Source organism: Lepus europaeus, chromosome 11, assembly GCF_033115175.1.
Source record: "Lepus europaeus isolate LE1 chromosome 11, mLepTim1.pri, whole genome shotgun sequence".
Taxonomy (NCBI): Eukaryota; Metazoa; Chordata; class Mammalia; order Lagomorpha; family Leporidae; genus Lepus; species Lepus europaeus.
In genome coordinates, this window is record NC_084837.1 from 76870550 (window position 1) to 76888559 (window position 18010).

At 40.7% G+C, this 18010-nt stretch overlaps 1 protein-coding gene across 4 annotated transcripts in view; it reads right to left on the reverse strand.

Annotated features, from left to right (window-relative positions):
* The window catches only part of CCPG1 (cell cycle progression 1), a 90541-nt gene that overhangs the window by 39469 nt on the left and 33062 nt on the right, over window positions 1-18010 (reverse strand). For all 4 annotated transcript variants that reach the window (XR_009867319.1, XM_062205954.1, XM_062205955.1 and 1 more), the window contains exons 4-6: window positions 17490-17566; window positions 11261-11462; window positions 4594-4845 (exon numbers count right to left, since the gene is read on the reverse strand). Coding sequence is in view for 3 of the 4 variants with exons in the window: in XM_062205954.1 (XP_062061938.1) it covers window positions 4594-4845; window positions 11261-11462; window positions 17490-17566 (531 nt within the window). In the remaining variant the exon portion in view is untranslated. The remainder of the gene's footprint in view (window positions 1-4593; window positions 4846-11260; window positions 11463-17489; window positions 17567-18010) is intronic.

Here is an 18010-nt window from a genome sequence, read left to right on the forward strand (position 1 = left end):
ATATGAATTTAAACCAACTAGGATTTTTTGTATATTTTTATTTAAAATCAAAATGTTACTTTGTGAACACATGCTATTCACATGCTGTCACATGCTTCATGCATGAAAGGAAAAAAACACTAAAAATAAAGCAAAATGCATGACAACGTTAATATTACACCAAATGTGTGGGGATACCATTATGTATAGACATCACAGATTCTTAACAACAAAAGTTTACATTTATTCCTTCCTTTACTGCTAATCCTTTAATTTCTTAGTATTATCATCAAAAATACTAAAGAGCAAACTTTTGCCATCTTACAACTACTAGCTTTAAGGTTTATTTTATTTATTTGAAAGTCACTCAAGAAAGAAAGGGAGAAATAGAGAGAGATGAGAGAATCTTCCATCTGCTGGTTCACTTCCCAAATGGCTGCAACACCCAGGACTGGGCCACCCTAAAGCCCAGGAGCCTGGAGCTTCTTCAGTGTCTCCCATGTGGGTTCAGGGACCCAAACACTTGGGCCATATCTGCTGATTTTCCCAGGCCACTTGCAGGAAGCTGGATCAAAGTGGAACAGCCAAGACTTGAACCTGCACCCACATGGGATGTCAGCTTCAACTGCTGCTCCACTTCGATCCTGCTCCCTGCTAACACGACTAGGAAAGCAGTGAAAAATGGCCCAAGTCCTTAGACCCCTGCACCCTGTGAGACACAAATGAAGCTCCTGGCTTCAGCTTGGCCCAGCCCTGGCTGTTGCAATCATTTGGGGAGTGAACCAGCAGATGGAAGACTATTCCCAATTCCACAAGTGAAGCAGCTAGCACAGTTCCTCAAATTTGATAAACTTCCAATGTGCTAAGTATTCAGACACCAAGTCCCAGTTTATATTCCATTAGTATTCCTTATTTTACCAGCATTCTGTGGATCCTACTGTCAACAGAATTCTCAAGACCTTCATCACCAAATATATGGTTTACAAACCTTATAGCTGTTCCAGTTTGTTCCATATCACTTACCTTCCTGCACTTTTTCCCCCTAAAATTATATTGCTATCAGGGTTGCTCAAGAAATCAAACTCTCCTGCCCATATTCCAGAATGTTTTTCAGTATTAACATCCCTCTGGTCCAACATTTCTAAAAACCTATTCTGCTGCAGTCCAGGCAGTCTCATCATTGCTCCCTCACATACTAGGTTTACTTCTTTCACAGGTTATCAGTTTCTCCATTGCTCGAATATTCCACCTCCCTTCTGCCTTAAATATTACCACTTCCAGACTGACTCAGTAAGTGTATCCTTTGAGCTACAATCCATCTCTGCTATATAATTTAGGACCTAATTATATTCTGTTACTGTCTGCTGAAGAGCCAGGCAGCCTTTCAACACTTGAATGGAAGCCCATAAGAAAACACAGCAGGGGCCGGCGCTGTGGAGTAGCAGGTTAAGCTGCCACCTGCAGTGCCGGCATCCCATATGGGTGCTGGTTCAAGTCCCTGCTTCACTTCTGATCCAGCTCTCTGCTATGACCTGGGAAAGCAGTAGAAGATTGCCCAAGTCCTTGAGTCCCTGCACCCGCATGGGAGAACTGGAGGTGGCTCCTGGCTCCTATCTTCGGATCAGCACAGCCCCGGCCTTTGCAGCCAACTGGGGAGTGGACTAGTGGATGGAGGACCTCTCTCTCTCTCTGCCTCTCCCCTCTATGTAACTCTTTCTAATAATTAAACAAATCAAGAAAGAAAAGAAGAAAGAAAGAAAATATAGTGGAGCCAGCACTGTGGCGTAGAAGGTTTAGCCCCAGGTGCTCCACTTCTGATCTAACTCCCTACTAATGCACCTGGGAAAGCAATGGAAGATGGTCCAAGTCCTTGGGCTCCCACTACCCACATGGTAGACCCAGAAGAAACTCCTGGCTCCTGTGTTTGGCCTGGCCCAGCCCAGGCTGTTGCAGCCATCTGGGGAACGAACCAGTGGATGGAAGATCAGTCTCTGTCTCTCCCTAACTCACTCTGCCTTTTGAATAAATAAAATAAATCTTAAAAAAAACAGAGAACAAAAGCAAGTGAACTGCACTGATAATTCAGAATATGTGTAGTCTACAAATAAAGGTCAGAGTAAGGAAAATAAGTGTTTTATAAACAAAGATTTTCAATATATTTTGGAAGCACTTTCAGAACTTGAAACATTGCTAAATACCTGGAGTATACTGTTTTGCTATCCATAGCTTTCTCTTCCCTACAGTATGAATCTGACACTCCAAATTTATATGGCGCCAAGTCTGCTGAATGTTTGAGTGATTCACTTAGAACTATGTTTTTATTAAAAATTATACAGTAAATTACTGATTAATACAATGATTGACTTCACAATCCTGAGATGTCCAAACTGGCTATGAAATCAGCTCCAAACAGTGTGGAGATAAGTGCCAGAATGAAGACAAAATGACTAGCAACCATTAAAACTCATACAGATTAGGATATTTACATTTATTAAGCCAATCTGATGACTACCTAAACCTGCTTCATAGAACATATCTTTCCAGTGGGCACCGGTTCGAGTCCCGGCTGCTCCACTTCTGATCCAGCTCTCTGCTGGGCCTGGGAAAGCAGTAGAGGATGGCCCAAGTCCTTGGGCCCCTGTACCCATGTGGGAGACCCAGAAGAATCTCCTGTCTCCTGGCTCGTCTTCAGATAGGCGCAGCTCTGGCTGTTGCGGCCAATTAGAGAGTGAACCGACGGATGGAAGACCTCTCTCTCTCTTGCTCTCTCTCTGCCTCTCCTTCGTTCTCTGTACAACTCTGCCTTTCAAATAAATAAATAAATCTTAAAAAAAAACTTATCACCCAGGTTTTTCATATTCTGAAAAAGCCAACTTGAAAAAGTACAGGAAAATATTTTATTAATTAATTGTTAAGGTAAATTTCATAAGTAACCAAAATCCTAAATAACCTCACTTTTCAATGTATCCCTCTGTAAACTGAACTTTCTATAAAATATTTAAAAATCATGCAACTAGTAAAGTTTTAATGCAATTTAGATCAAAATTAAAAGTCAGTATCTAATCTTTTTTTTTTGTAGGGGAAAACAAATTAAGACCATATCCTTTGTTACCTTCACGTTTACCTGTGGGGGAAAACATATTCAAAAACAGTTTCATACATTTGCTCCAACTAGCCAATAAAGTTAAATTTCTACATTTCAAATCAAACTTCATTACAATAAACCTCAAAAGAGGATAAAAATTTTGGTGTGTTGGTATTAAATTCAAGCAGTTATCCATCAGAACCATAAACATGTATTTTTAATAATATATAAAGGTAAGAAGACATTTAACTCCTATGCTAAACAAGTATAATCTATAAAATTTTATTATTTATTATATAAACATTATCTTATTTTGAGTAACGTATCTTTTCCACAAATCAACATAGAGCACAGGCAAATTTTCAGTGACTGCATAAGGAATTCAACAGTGGGAAGAACTAACAAAATAGAAAGTTGAACTGTGGCTTATGTAAACAAAAAAAAAATCTAGAAGTACTCAATGAAAGGCAAACAAAAGTTTGTGAATTTGATAAGATCTAAGACACTGCTTTTCAAAATGTTACTATCCCCCATAAACCCAAATACCAATAACGCCAATTGTGAGTGCTCAGCTCTCAAATGTTCATGTCTTTTTGTACAAACATTTATCTTAAATAAGAAATTTAGTCATAAAGCTCCTAAAGGCAAACTACCACCACACAGAATTCCTTCCTGGACTTACCCAAGGGAAGTTTAAAGGCTTTGAATTAAAGAAATAATCAACATGCAAACACTAGTAAACGTAATAAACAGCAAAGTATAAGGCTAAAAATTCTCAATTCAGGTGAGTCATAGAAGTAAGGAGCATCATAAAATGATACTTGCAGTAAAATAAGTAGAAATAATGAGAACAAATTACTGGGACATTTCAAATGTAGCTATTTTAACTGGGATCTAAATAATCCTAATAAAAGCACAGTGAAAATTAGTTTACCTGTGATTCTAAATAAAAATGACTTGTCTCATAGTAAACATGTTAGACTTTTAATCTTTTTACTTAAAAAAGTCACAAGCATACATGCTAATAATCTTAATTTTTCTTAAATAACTCTGTATTAGTTAAGTAAAACTGTTTAGTGACAGAGAGATCACTAAGCCCTTTTCCAAATGAGAAAACCAAGGCTCAAATAAGTTGAAGGTTTTCAAAGTCAAAATTTAATGATGATGGGGCTAGCACTGTGGCATAGCAGATTAAGCTTCCACCTGCGGTGCCAGCATCTCATATGAGCGCAGGTTTGAGACCTGGCTGCTCCATTTCCAATCCAGCTCCCTGCTAATGGCCTGGGAAAGCAGTGGAAGATGGCCCACGTACTTTGGCCATTACACTCACGTGGGAGACCCAGAAGCAGCTCCTGTCATCGGATTGGACTAGCTCCACCACTGAGGCCTCTCAAAGAAATAAATAAATAAATCATTTAAAAAAAAGTTAACGATGACACCAATAACACATCCCAGGATTTCTTCCTCTTAGTAAATGCCTCTGTATTCTACCACTAGTTTATGTATTAACACCTTTTTCAAATACTTACCATAGAAATGTCCAAATCCCATGCTGACTGCAATCACCAAAGCAAGTATAACACACTTATTGAGCCCACTACTGAACTGGCGTTTACTCAGCTCCTTAGAAGGTTCCGTTTCTTGTTCACCAAGGAGCCGTTCTTCAGATTCTGAAGTAGAAACAGTTTTCTTCCTTGCTCGGCGTCGTCTAAAGGCAGGACTGGGCTGATTACTGGTTTCATCACTACTCGACTCATCATCACTAGGCTGAGACGAAAATACTATTTTAAAAAGAAAAATGTTGATGTTAATGTATTAACAACTTTAGAGAAATTTAGAATAATTATTGCCATCCCTACATGCCTTTTCATGAGACAGCCAAAATAACACAAACAAAACCACAAGCTTTCAAAATATTAGCATAAAACAACATAAAATGTCTCAATCCTGATATAAAAGAATCTGTTACTCATATTACTCTGTGCTTTAAGAGTCCGTCTCCTTTTTTTAACCTTCCGGCACCTTGTAGCTTATGGTATTAGAACATGTAGCCTATTAGGCTGGTGCCATGGCTCACTTGGCTAATCCTCCGCCTGCGGCACCGGCATCCCATATGGGCACAGGGTTCTAGTCCCGGTTGCTCCTCTTCCAGTCCAGCTCTCTGCTGTGGCCCGGGAGAGCAGCGGAGGATGACCCAAGTACTTGGGTCCTTGCACCCGCATGGGAGACTGGGAAGAAGTACCCAGCTCCTGGCTTCAGATCAGCACAGCGCCAGCCGTAGCGGCCATTAGGGGAATGAACCAACAGAAGGAAGACCTTTCTCTCTGTCTCTCTCTGTCTATAACTAACTGTTAAAAAAAAAAAAAAAAAAAAAAAAAAGAACATGTAGCCTATTAAATTTCACTGATACTAGAGACATCAATAAGCACTATTTCTACAAAAACAAAATCCTCTCTATCACTTCATTCAATTTCAAATAAAAGTAGCTTAAGTTCAACTCTTTAAGTAACATATGAAAGTGTACAAGCAGTTCCTGTGACTTGAAATACTACAAGCATCCTTGTGTATATCTGGTCTCTAGTTTCATTTGTATCTTATTAGCCCATGAGCAAGGTTCAAAAACACTACAGTTTCCAGAAGTCAGATGAGCCCTTCCCTTCGACTGCCACTCTTACTAGAAGGTTATGAATTTTACCTTCTAGTAAATATGTCAGCATGAGGAAGTGACACAATGGCTATGTCCCATTGTCCAATATTAAGTACTAGTCTGGTGCTGCTCCTTTATGAAAAGGGTAGTAAAAAACAAAACAAAAAAACAGGGGAAAGAAAATTTACATGAGAAACTTCAAGTCCAGGAAGTTTGGTCCCTGGAAAAATCTTTCCAAATGCGTAATTTCTTACCACTGTTCCATGTATCAGCAAACAATGCTTCACACAGAATAGATCATTGAGTGATAATTTCCACAAAGCAGTTAGAAGAAAAGGAAAAGACTAAAAGTAGGGATGAAATGTGGACTTGAATTTATACAAAGAGCTCCACAACAAACAATCATGCTCCAAAAGCAAAGTTTTTCAGAAGCCACGCTGTCCATGCCACAGGAAAGCTAGTGACTGAGGTTAGGCAATACTGTGTATAACGATGGGTCACGGAGGATTCAGATCACTCTCACACAACAAGCACCAAGACAAAAGGTTCTACTCAATGAATAAATGTTCCTAATATTTAGTGTACAGATTCCAATGAGAGATCTTTTGCTCATGACCCTTATGCCCATCATGTTTATCTTGTCATTCTTGATCACTAGTTTTTCCAAAATGTCATCGCCTCAGGTGTGAGGTTACATTTCTTGGACAAAGAGAAAGAAAGGAAGACTTTAACAAAGCGTAACACAATACAAAGGCATTCATGATCATGATCGGAATATTTAACTCATACTTTCCAACACACTTAAGATAGGTAAATGTGAAAACAAACTTGTAGTCAAGATTCTCCATTAACATGTCTTCATTATATATGCTAACAAACCAGTCTAACTCCTATCAACATGTTCACAACTTTATGCAATGCTTCCATATATATAATAGCTGAAATATTTTTATTATTAAACTTCTCTTAAAGCATATTCTGGCCCAAAGTCCAAGATGCAAGCAATGCAAAGGCATGCAAAAGCTTAGCCAGTTTTTTGATAAGATCAATTCTGAACACCTGTTTTAGAGTATCACAGATGAAAACAGGTATCATTAAAGCATTTAGTAAATAGTAAATGTGACTGGGCACACTCAGCTCTAGAGAAGCTGCTCAGATTTAGTCACACCACCTTGGGAAGCGAGTTGGCTAGGAACATGGTGTTTCAGTTGATCATCCCATCCCCTTATGCATTCAGGAATCTTCCACAGCTTCTCCCACCACCTTTCTTTTGTGAATAAATAGGAAAAGAAGATGCATAAAGCTTCATCATCAATAATAAAAGGAAAAAAAGCACTGAAAACACTTCAGTTATCACTTAAATGTTATCTGTGCTAAATTAAAATATAATAATATGCATGCCTTTTTAAAAACATACACAACACAAACCTCTCTACAGCTACCAACGTTACTTTTGTGAGAGAAGAGGTCATATGAAGAAAGTAGGCAGTGTTCCTAAATTAACAACAGAAGTATTACCATCAGAATATAATGCAAAGCAAAAAAATTGAAATTATAATTCTATAAAGATGGGAAGGAAAAAAAAACAAAGTAAGCAATAAGCAGCATGAAAATCATAAGTCAATAAAAAAATTGGGAGTAAGGGAAAGACAACAAAGATTTCTGGGCAACTCAAACATTTTCAGCATAGTTTAAAATGTCATCTTACGTTTCAACATTTTATTTCATGGGTAAAATTCACTTATAAAATATTCCTCTTAAGTTGGCAAAATTCCCAAAAAGTCTCTTTAGAAAGGAAACAAAATGACAGACTCAGAAGCATGCAACTTCCTGAAAAACATCAACAGTGTATATATCCTCTCTCTGGTCATATATGTATGTATATATCTAAATATCTATATATATACCAGCTTCTTATATGTCTACCAGGACCCTTCTGCAAGACTTCTGCTTCAATCTGACTTTTCTGGCTCATGAATACCCTCAAATTAAACCAGAGGAAGGGAGAAAGAAAAAAAAAAAGAAGATGAGGCAAGCAATGTGATGTAGTGGGAAAAGCTGCTGCCTGCAGTGCCAGCATCCCATATGGGCACCGGTTCAAGTCCCAGCAGCTCTACTTCCAATCCAGCTCTCTGCTGTGGCCTGGGAAAGCAGCAGAAGACAGTTCAAGTCCTTGGAATTCTGCACCCACGTGGGGGACCCGGAAGAAGCTCCTGGCTTCAGATCAGCCCAGCTTTGGCTGTTTTAGCCATCTGGGGAATGAACCAGTGGGTGGAAGACTGACTGACTCTCTCTCTCTTTGCCTCTGCCTCTCTAACTCTGCCTTTCAAATAAATAAATAAGTAAATCTTTAAAAAAAAAAAGAGAGAGAGAAGAAGAAGAAGAAGAAGAAGGAGAAGAAGGAGAAGAAGGAGAAGGAGAAGAAGGAGAAGCACCTGGCTCCCAGCTTCGGATCAGCGAGGTGCGCCGGCTGCAGCTTCGGATCAGCGAGATGCGCCGGCTGCAGCGGCCATTGGAGGGTGAACCAACGGCAAAAAGGAAGACCTTTCTCTCTCTCTCTATCCACTCTGCCTGTCAAAAAAAAAAAAAAAAAAAAGAAGAAGAAGAAGAAGAGGGCTAGTGTTGTAGTGCAGCGGGTTAAGGCCCTGGCCTGCAACGCTGGTATCCCATATGGGCGTTGGCTCGAGTCCCGGCTGCTCCACTTACGATGTGCTGTGGAATGGGAAAGCAGCAGAAGATAGCCTAAGACCTTGGGCCCCTGCACCTGTGTAGGAAACCTGGAAGAAGCTCCTTGCTTCAGATTGGCTCAATTGGGGTCATTGCAGTCATTTGAGGAATGAACCAGCGGATGGAAGACCTTTCTCTCTCTCCCTCTCTCTCTCTCTGGCTCTACCTCTCTCTGTAAATTTGTCTTTCAAATAAATAAAATAAACCTTTATTTGTAAAAAAAAAAAAAAGATGAAAAAAAGACTAATTGAAAGCAACATAAACCCTGTAGTTTAAAAACTACAAAATTTGATGACCAAGAAAGATTCTAAAATCAATTACATAAAGCCCTTATAAATAAATACAGTCACTCATCCACATTAAAAATTTGACAAAAATTGCATCATTATTGCCAAAAAATACAGTATGCCAACTATTCAGATAGTATTTATATTGTACTAGATACTACAATCATTAAGTAATCTGAAGATGATTAAAGTAAACAGAAAGATGTGCACAGGTTTGAGAGACTTAAGCATCCTTAAACTGTGCTATCCAAGGGGATTCTGGAACCAACCTCCTGAGTAAACCAAGGGACATTGGTACTTAAAATATGCCATTCTGAAAAGGGTGAAGTTCTCTTCTAACATCTAAAAACATTAAATGCATATTTAAATATTTGAATAAGGGGGCCAGTGCTGTGGTACAGTAGGCTAAGCCTGCACCTGTGGCACTGCTATTCCACATGGGCATCAGTTCAAGTCCCAGCTGCTCCATTTTCAATCCAGCTCCCTGCTAATGGCCTGGGAAAGCAGTGGAAGGTGGCCCAAGTGCTTGGGCCCCTGCACCCATGTGGGAGACCCGGAAGAAGCTACTAGTTCCTGGCTTCGGATCAGTCCAGTGCCGGCCATTGTGGCCATCTGGGGAATGAACAGCAGATGGAAGACCTTTCTCTCTCTGCCTCTCTCTCTCTCTCACTCTAACTCTGCCTCTAAAATAAATAAATCTTTTAAAAAAATTAGTTGAATAAGGTCTGTTTTCAAGTCCCACTAATACACTAAATAAAAGTGTTTTCAAGGAAACTAATGATAATCTAAAAGTAACTCATCATTAGATGTGATAATAAAGAATCTCTGCTTGAAATTTCCTTAGCTTGAACTGGAATGACACAAATTCCCGTGTTAGGATTTTGGTCATTAAACCAATATTAAAGAATGGTAAAATCTAAGAAAACTATCTGAAATAGATACTATGTGTTCCTGTTTTTCCATCCAATTATGGAGCTTTTATGGTCAGTGTTTCAAGTTGTCTCTCCCATAATTCATCTATAAGTTATAAGAATGGGTTAAAAACTATGCATTAAAGATCTGTGTCTCATGATATTTTCCAGGAATTAACTCTATGCATCAATATTTTTGTCACCACAAAAGATGTTATAAACATTAATGAAATTGAGCTATAAACAGTAAAAGTGAATCATCTCAGCAACATACATTTTAACCTCCAAATGATTCTGTATAGACTACACTATTAACTGCACTAAGGATGTGGTTTAAAACAGGACGTTCTGGGGCCAGCACAGTGGGTAAAGCTGGCTCTTGCACTTCCAAGCCAGCAACCTGCTAATGTGCCTGGGAAAGCAGTGGAAGATGGTGCAAATGCTTAGGAACCTGCATCCCCATGGGAGACCCAGAACTAGTTCCTGGCTCCTGACTTTGCATTGGCCCAGATTCAGCTGTTGAGGCCATTTCAGGAGTGAACCAGCGGATGGAAGCTCACTCTCTCCATCTGCAAATCTGCCTTTCAAATAAATAGATCTTTAAAAAAAAAAAAAAAAAAAAAGCATGTTCTGTAATACACTCTAAAGTAAAAAGACTGTGGTACTCAGAGCTCCTAGAACCCTGTTTGCCAATCGGTAGGCACTCAATCTGTTAAATGATTAATAACAGAATGGATCTAAGAAACCCAATGAAAATGTTCTTTCACTACTTCTCTGTAATAAAAAATGTATTATAACAAAAAACATGAACATCCTCCTGGTTTTAGGTATAAATGGCACAATTTCCTATGGTTAAACATTTTAAGAACACCATTTTTTGTACTGTTTGAGATTTCAACAAATCTCCTGAAGAAATTTTACCTTCTATTTAATACCAAAAGATGGCATTTACTGTAACTGCAAAAGAATGCTATATTTTAGGCCACAGAGTCTAGGAAAACAATAGATTCATTATAGATCTTACAAAAGATTTTCCTGAGTTTTACAAATGCAGATAAAGGTACTTCAATAAGCTCATGGAAAAGGAGATAAACTGTCTTCAGTACAAAAAATTTTTGAAATCCAGGAATAGTTTTTTTACAAATGTAATTTTGGCGAGGCTAGCACTGTGACCCAGTGGGTTAATGCTCTGGCCTGAAGTGCTGCCATCCCATATAGGCGCCAGTTCCAGACCCGGCTGCTCCACTTCCCATCCAGCTCTCTGTAATGGCCTGGGAAAGCAGTAGAAGATGGCCCAAGTATTTGGGCCCCTGCACCCACATGGGAGACCCGGAAGCAGCTCCTGGCTCCTGGCTTCGGATTGGCACAGCTCTGGTCGTTGCAGCCAACTGGGGAGTGAACCACTGGCTAGAAGACTTCTCTCTCTCTCTCTCTCTCTCTCTCTCTCTCTGTGCCCCTCCTCTCTCTGTGTAACTCTGACTTTCAAATAAATAAATAAATCTTAAAAAAAAAAGAAATGTATTTTCCACATACTATTTGAAGTACCTTCCTATATTAAAAACTTGAGATTTCGGGTTAGAAAAGTCTTTAAGTCTTATCATTGCAGTCTTTACATAGTTCTTACCAGTTTCTGGCTGACAGAATGCATACTGACTGCTAGAGGAAGAACCCATATTAAAGTCTTCTGGACTCTGTGCTTCTTCAACAATTACAGCTTCTTGAATTCCAATTTCTTCTAACTTAGGTGGCTCTAGAGTAACAATATCCGAATCATCACTGGCAGTTCCAAAATAGACATTGTCATCAGGTAACTTTTCTTCCTCTGCCTGCAGAGTAGTAATTTTAGAGACAATAAATTCAACAATTACTTAAGAATCTTGTATTTTCTATAGTTTAAAACGTATAATGGTATTAAATACTATGGTAATTTTATACATAAATTTTAAATACAAAATAAATTTAATATACAGCTTTATATATATATATGTATTTAATATATATAATTTCATATCTAAAATTCCTACCCAACAATAACAACTTACGCAACACTAGGCTAAAATTTTTTAAAATATATTTATTTACTTATTTGAAAGTAAAAATTATAGAGAGAGAAAGAGAGAGAGAGAGAGAAAGGGAGTGAGAAATGTTCTAAACGCAGGTTCACTCCTCAAATGGCCACAACAGTCAGGACTGGGCCAGACCAAAGCCAGGAGCCAGGAGCTTCTTTCAGGTCTCCCACATGGGTACAGGGGCCCAAGCACTTGGGCCATCCTCCACTGATTTCCCAGGCACAACAGTAGGGAGCCCCACTAGAAGTGGAGTAGCTAGGACTCAATTCGCTGGTGCAGGGGGCCCAAGGACTTGGGCCGTCTTCCACTGCTTTCCCAGGCCATAGCAGAGAGCTAGATCGTAAGCGGAGCAGCCAGGACTCGAACCGGCGCTGCAGGCCAGGGATTTAACCTGCTGCACTACAACAGTAGCCCTCTTTTTCTCTTTTTTTTTTTTTTTTTAAGATTTATTTATTTATTTGAAAGGCAAAGTTAAAGAGAGGCAGAGAGGCAGAGAGGCAGAGAGGCAGAGAGGCAGAGAGGCAGAGAGAGAGAGAGAGAGAGAGAGGCAGGCCCTTATGGAATGCTGATCCTGCAGTGACTTAACCTGTTGAGCCATTGAGCCATTGCACCAGTCCCTAGACTCATCTTTTAATCGAAAAGAACATCAGGGGCCAGCGTTGTGGCACAACAGGTTAAGCTGCTGCCTTCAGGTCAGCATCCCATATGGGCGCAGGTTCGAGTCCCAGCTGCTCCACTTCTGATCCAGCTCTCTGGATCGAAATGTGTCAAGGAAAGCAGAAGAAGATGGCTCGAGTGCTTGGGCTCCTGCAACCATCTGGGAAACCCAAATGAAGCTCCTGGCTACTGGCTTCAGCCTGGCCCAACCCCAACCATTGCAGCCACTATGGAGTGAATCAGCTGATGGGAGATCTCTCCTCTCTCCCCGGGCCCTACTCCCAGTAACTCTTTCAAATAAATAAAATAACTCTTTAAAAAAAATAAAAAACATCAGGGGCCAGCACCATGGCACATTAGTTTAATCCTCCGCCTACAGCGCGGGCATCCTATATGGCCGCCAGTTCTAGTCCCGGCTGCTCCTCTTCCAATCCAGCTCTCTGCTATGGCCTGGGAAAGCAGTAGAAGATGGCCCAAGTGCTTGAGCCTGTGCACCCACGTGGGAGACCAGGAAGAAGCACCTGGCTCCTGGCTTCAGAATGGCCATCTCCGGCCGTTGTTGCCATCTGGGGAGTGAACCAACGGACGGAAGAGCTTTCTCTCTGTTGCTCTCTTTCTCACTGTCTGTAACTCTACTGCTCAAATTTAAAAAAAAAAAAAAAAAAAAGCATCAAACCGCTTGGCGAGTTTCACAATTAGAATAGACTATCGCCTTCTCCTGTCAGCCTATGCAACCTGAGAAGACCACTTTTGCTCATAATGATCACAGGAAGGGAAACTTCATTTCTCTCATCAGTTCCATGGGTTTATTTGAGCATAATTCTGCAGTCAAGGAGCCTGAAAAGACTGGTTAAACTTTTCCTGTTATGAATATAATGAATTTCAATAGTTCTGTCATGTGCTATGAACTCAATGAGTTCCTTCCTAAATCCACACACTGGAACTTAGCAGCCAATGTGGTAGTACAACAGTCACCCCTTATCCGCAATGGATACAAGACCCCCAGTGGATGCCTGACACGTCAGATAGTGCCAAAGCCCATATGTACTATGTTTTTTCCTATACTCCTTCTGTACCTATGAAAGCTTAATTTATAAATTAGGCACAGTGAGAGATTAGTAACTAACTGGACAATTATAATGTAAAACAATGTATAATGTATAATGTAACATGGTTTCTACTGCTTTCTAAAAAAGTTCAAGATAAATATTAGATTTTTTAGACAGTAATTCATTGCAGGTAGCCAAACCCACCAAAAAGCAAAGAAAGGATGGGCCATGGGGTAGAGTCCATTAGGGTCTGGACTTCGGGGCTCCTCCCCCACCAATTTGAGCAGAACTTAATACAACATTCTTCACAGCATTTGGCCTTTTTTAGCCACTCCTTTCTGCTATATATGAACACATGGTCTTCATCCCACTGGAGGATGACGTAACAACACCATCATGAGACAAAGCATGCCTAACCACACAACAGACTTGACTGTGGACCTCTCAGCCTCCAGAAGGAAAATAAGATTTTTTAAAAGAATTTTTACATCTTTTTTGAGACAGATAGACAGACACAGAGAGCTCCTATCAGCTGGTTCAATCACTAAACACCCACAACACCTGGGATGAGACAGAAGCTGGGAATGCAATCCAGTTCTCTCAATGGGTGACAGGAACTCAATTACTTGAGTATCACTGCTGCCTCCCAAGGTCTGCATTAATAGGAAGCCAGATTAAGGAGCCAGAGCTGAGAATTAATCCAGGCACTAGGCTAAATGCCTACACGTAATTTCTACTTTTTTTTATTAAGTATTTATTTATTCACGCACTCATTTATTCATCCACGCAAAGGCAGACTAATGGAGGGTACAAGTGTGATTTTACAATGACTGATTCATTCCTCAAAAGCCCACAACAGCCAGAGTTGTCCCAGAAGCCAACAATCCCATCTGGGTCTCCCATTTGGGTAGGCAGGATCCCAAGGACTTGTGCCACTATCCACTGCTTTTCCAGGCACATTTGCAGGAAGCTGGATTGGAAGCAGAATAGTTAAGACTCAAGATGGCACTCCAATATGGGATGCTGGCATTGCAGGTAGTGACAGATTTCTTTACTGCTACAGAAGATAAAAAAGAAATACAAGCAAAAAAAAAAAAGTGACAGATATGACTATTTTATTATTTAAAGATTTATTTATTTATTTGAAAGGCAGTGTTATGGACAAAGAAAACGAGAGAGAGAGAGAGAGAGAGAATCTTACATCCACAGGTTCACTCCCCAAATAGCCACAATGACAGGGCTGGGCCAGACCAAAACCAGGAGCCAGGACGTTCCTCCGGGTCTCCCAAGTGGATGGCAGTTGCCAGGGACCTGGTCCATCTTCCATTGTTTTCCCAGGCACATCAGCAGGAAGTTGGATCAGAAGTGGAGCAGCAGATGACCAAACCGGTGCCCATATGGGATACCAGAGCTGAAGGCTAGGGTTTACCACACTGTTCCACAGCGCCAGTCCAATTACTATTTTTCTTTAAGTCAGTAAATCCGGGGTATCTTATTACAGCAGCACAATGAACTAAACCACTATGTTTTATCTAGAAATCAAATAAAACTCCAAAGGACAATATTCAGATCGTCAACCTTAAAAATCAACTTTCAGTTTAGATATGAACCCCAACAGTTGAATTTCAATATAGTCCAAGAAGGTAACCTATTTCCAAATAAAATTATTCTACAGACTACATTACAGTCTCTAGAATGTTTTTTTTTTTTTGGACAGTGAGAGAGATAGAGAGAAAGGTCTTCCCTCCGTTGGTTCACCCCTCAAATGGCCACTCTAGAAATTTTAAGAAATATGGTCTTTAGCAATCTTTGGAAATCACTTTTCTAAATTAAACTACATCTCCCTTAATCAGAAGTAAAATAAGAAGCTAACATTAAATGTGGTTAGTCTCGGGGCCAGTGCTGTGGCATCGCAAGTAAAGCCATCGCCTGTAGTGCCGGCATCCCATATAGACACTGGTTCAAGTCCTAGCTGCTCTACTTCCAAAACAGCTCTCTGCTTTGGCCTGGGAAATCAGTGGAAGATGGCCCAAGTGCTTGGGCCCCTGCACCCACGTGGGAGACCTGGAGGAGGCTCCTGGCTCCTGGCTTCAGATCGGCACAGCCCCAGCCATTGCAGCCAATTAAGGAGTGAACTAGAGGATGAAAGACCCCCCCCCCCCCGCCTCTCCTTCTCTATGTAACTCTGCTTTTCAAATAAATAAATAAATCTTTTTTAAAAAGTGATTAGTCTAGAACACTGTGTTAATTTTTCAGTTACAATGCCCATATCTCATATTGAAGTACCTGGGTTTCGATACCTGGCTGCAGCTCTTAACTCCAGCTTCCTGCTAATACAAACTCTGGGATGCAGTGATGAGAGCTCAAGTAACTAGGTCTATTGGGTCCACATGAGGGACCTTCATGGTCTTCCTGATTCCTGACTTCAGGCCAGCTCAGTCCTGGTTTTTATGGGCTTTTAGGGAGTAAATTAGTAGACTGGAGCTTGCTTACTTTCTCAAGCACTTTTTTTAATTTTTAAAATAACAAAAACTTACCAAACTATAGAATCTTAAAAACTTCCATAAAAGTTGCTTATAATTCAAACAGGAAAAGAATACACAATTAGAAATGGAGGCATTAATTAGCATTCTCAAAGAACACTGTTTACGGTCTAGCACTGCAGCATAGCAGGTAAACCTGTCACCTGCAACACCAGGATCCCATATGAGTGCTGGTTCAACGCCCGACTGCTCCACTTTCAATCCAGAAAGCAGCAGAAGATGGACCATGTGCTTGGGCCCCTGCACCCACAGGAGATCTGGATGAAGCTCCTGGCTTTGACCTGATTCAGCACAGGACAGTGGACCAGTTAGGGAGTGAACCAATGCACAGATCAATCAAGGGGTTGGCGCTGTGGCGTAGCGGGAAAAGCCGCCACTTGTAGTGCCTGCATCCCATGTGGGCGCCGATTTGAGTCCCGGCTGCTCCTCTTCCGATCCAGTTCTCTGTTATGGCCTGGGAAAGCAGTAGAGGATGGTCCCTGCACCCGTGTGGGAGACCCAGAAGAAGCTCCTAGCTTCAGATTGGCACAGCTCCAGCCATTGCAGCCACCTGGGGAGTGAACCAGCAGATGGAAGACCTCTCTCTCTGCCTTTCCTTCTCTCTGTAATTCTGACTTTCAAGTAAATAAATAAATCTTTAAAAAAAAAAAAAAAAAGATCAATCAATCTTTCCTCCCTCTTCATAGTTCTGACTTTCAAGTAAAGAAATAAATAAATCAAGGAAGGAAGGAAGGAAGGATGGATGGATGGATGGATGGATGCGAGGGAGGGAGGGAGGGAAGAGGGAATGCTGCTGTGGCGGGGGAGGCCACTGCCTGCTGTGTAGCATCCCTTTTGGGAGCCAGTTCGAGTCCCACCTGCTCTAATTCTGATCCAGCTCTCTGCTATGGTCTGGGAAAGCAGAAGATGGCCCAAGTCCCTGGGCCCCCACCCCCACGTAGGAGACCCAGAGGAAGTTCCTGGCTCCTGGCTTCGGATCAGCGCAGCTCCAGCCATTGTGGCCATTTGGGCAGTGAACCAGTGTATGGAAGACTTCTCTCTCTCTCCCTGCCTCTGTCCTGCCATAACTCTGTCTTTCAAATAAATAAATAGACAGATAGATACAGATAGATAAATAAATCTTTTTTTTTTAATATTTTATTTTATTTTATTTTATTTTGGACAGGCAGAGTGGATAGTGAGAGAGAGAGAGAAAGGTCTTCCTTTTTGCCGTTGGTTCACCCTCCAATGGCCGCTGCGGCCGGCACATCTCGCTGATCCGAAGCCAGGAGCCAGGCATTTCTCCTGGTCTCCCATGCGGGTGCAGGGCCCAAGCACTTGGGCCATCCTCCACTGCCTTCCCGGGCCATAGCAGAGAGCTGAACTGGAAGAGGGGCAACCGGGATAGAATCCGGCGCCCCAACCGGGACTAGAACCTGGTGTGCCGGCGCCACAAGGCAGAGGATTAGCCTGTTAAGCCACGGCGCCGGCCTATAAATAAATCTTTAAAAAAAAATACTGCTTACCATACACCCACAGAGTACATATAAGCTTACCTCAATCTCTGATTTAGTTTCTTCCAAAGCTGGATAAGTACTTTCCTCCATTAACACTATGCTGTTTTGGCTGCCTTCTGATAGAAAGCAAAGATAAAAACAATTATTTCTTCATTTGAAACTCTGTAGACTTTTTTCAGTCTATTTTGTAATCTGGACAGATAAAAATTCATTTTTGATATGTTAAACTGTCTCACAGAGAGCGACTCCACTGATATTAATGATTTTAATTATTTGAAAGTCTCAGGCAATACTTTCAGATACTGAACTTAATTCATTTAATATATACTAAGAACTCAAATCCAAGCTAATGTGACTACCTAAATAAAATCCTCTACCTTATAATACCAATTACTTAGTCCAAGGTGTTTGTAAAACCTGTTAATCAAAAACAAAAAAAACCTCATTTTCAGATATCTGGCACATTGCTTAACTTCTTAAAAGTTCACTCAAAGTTCTTTTGAATTTTTTTAAAGATTTATTTATAGGCCGGCGCCGCGGCTCAATAGGCTAATCCTCCG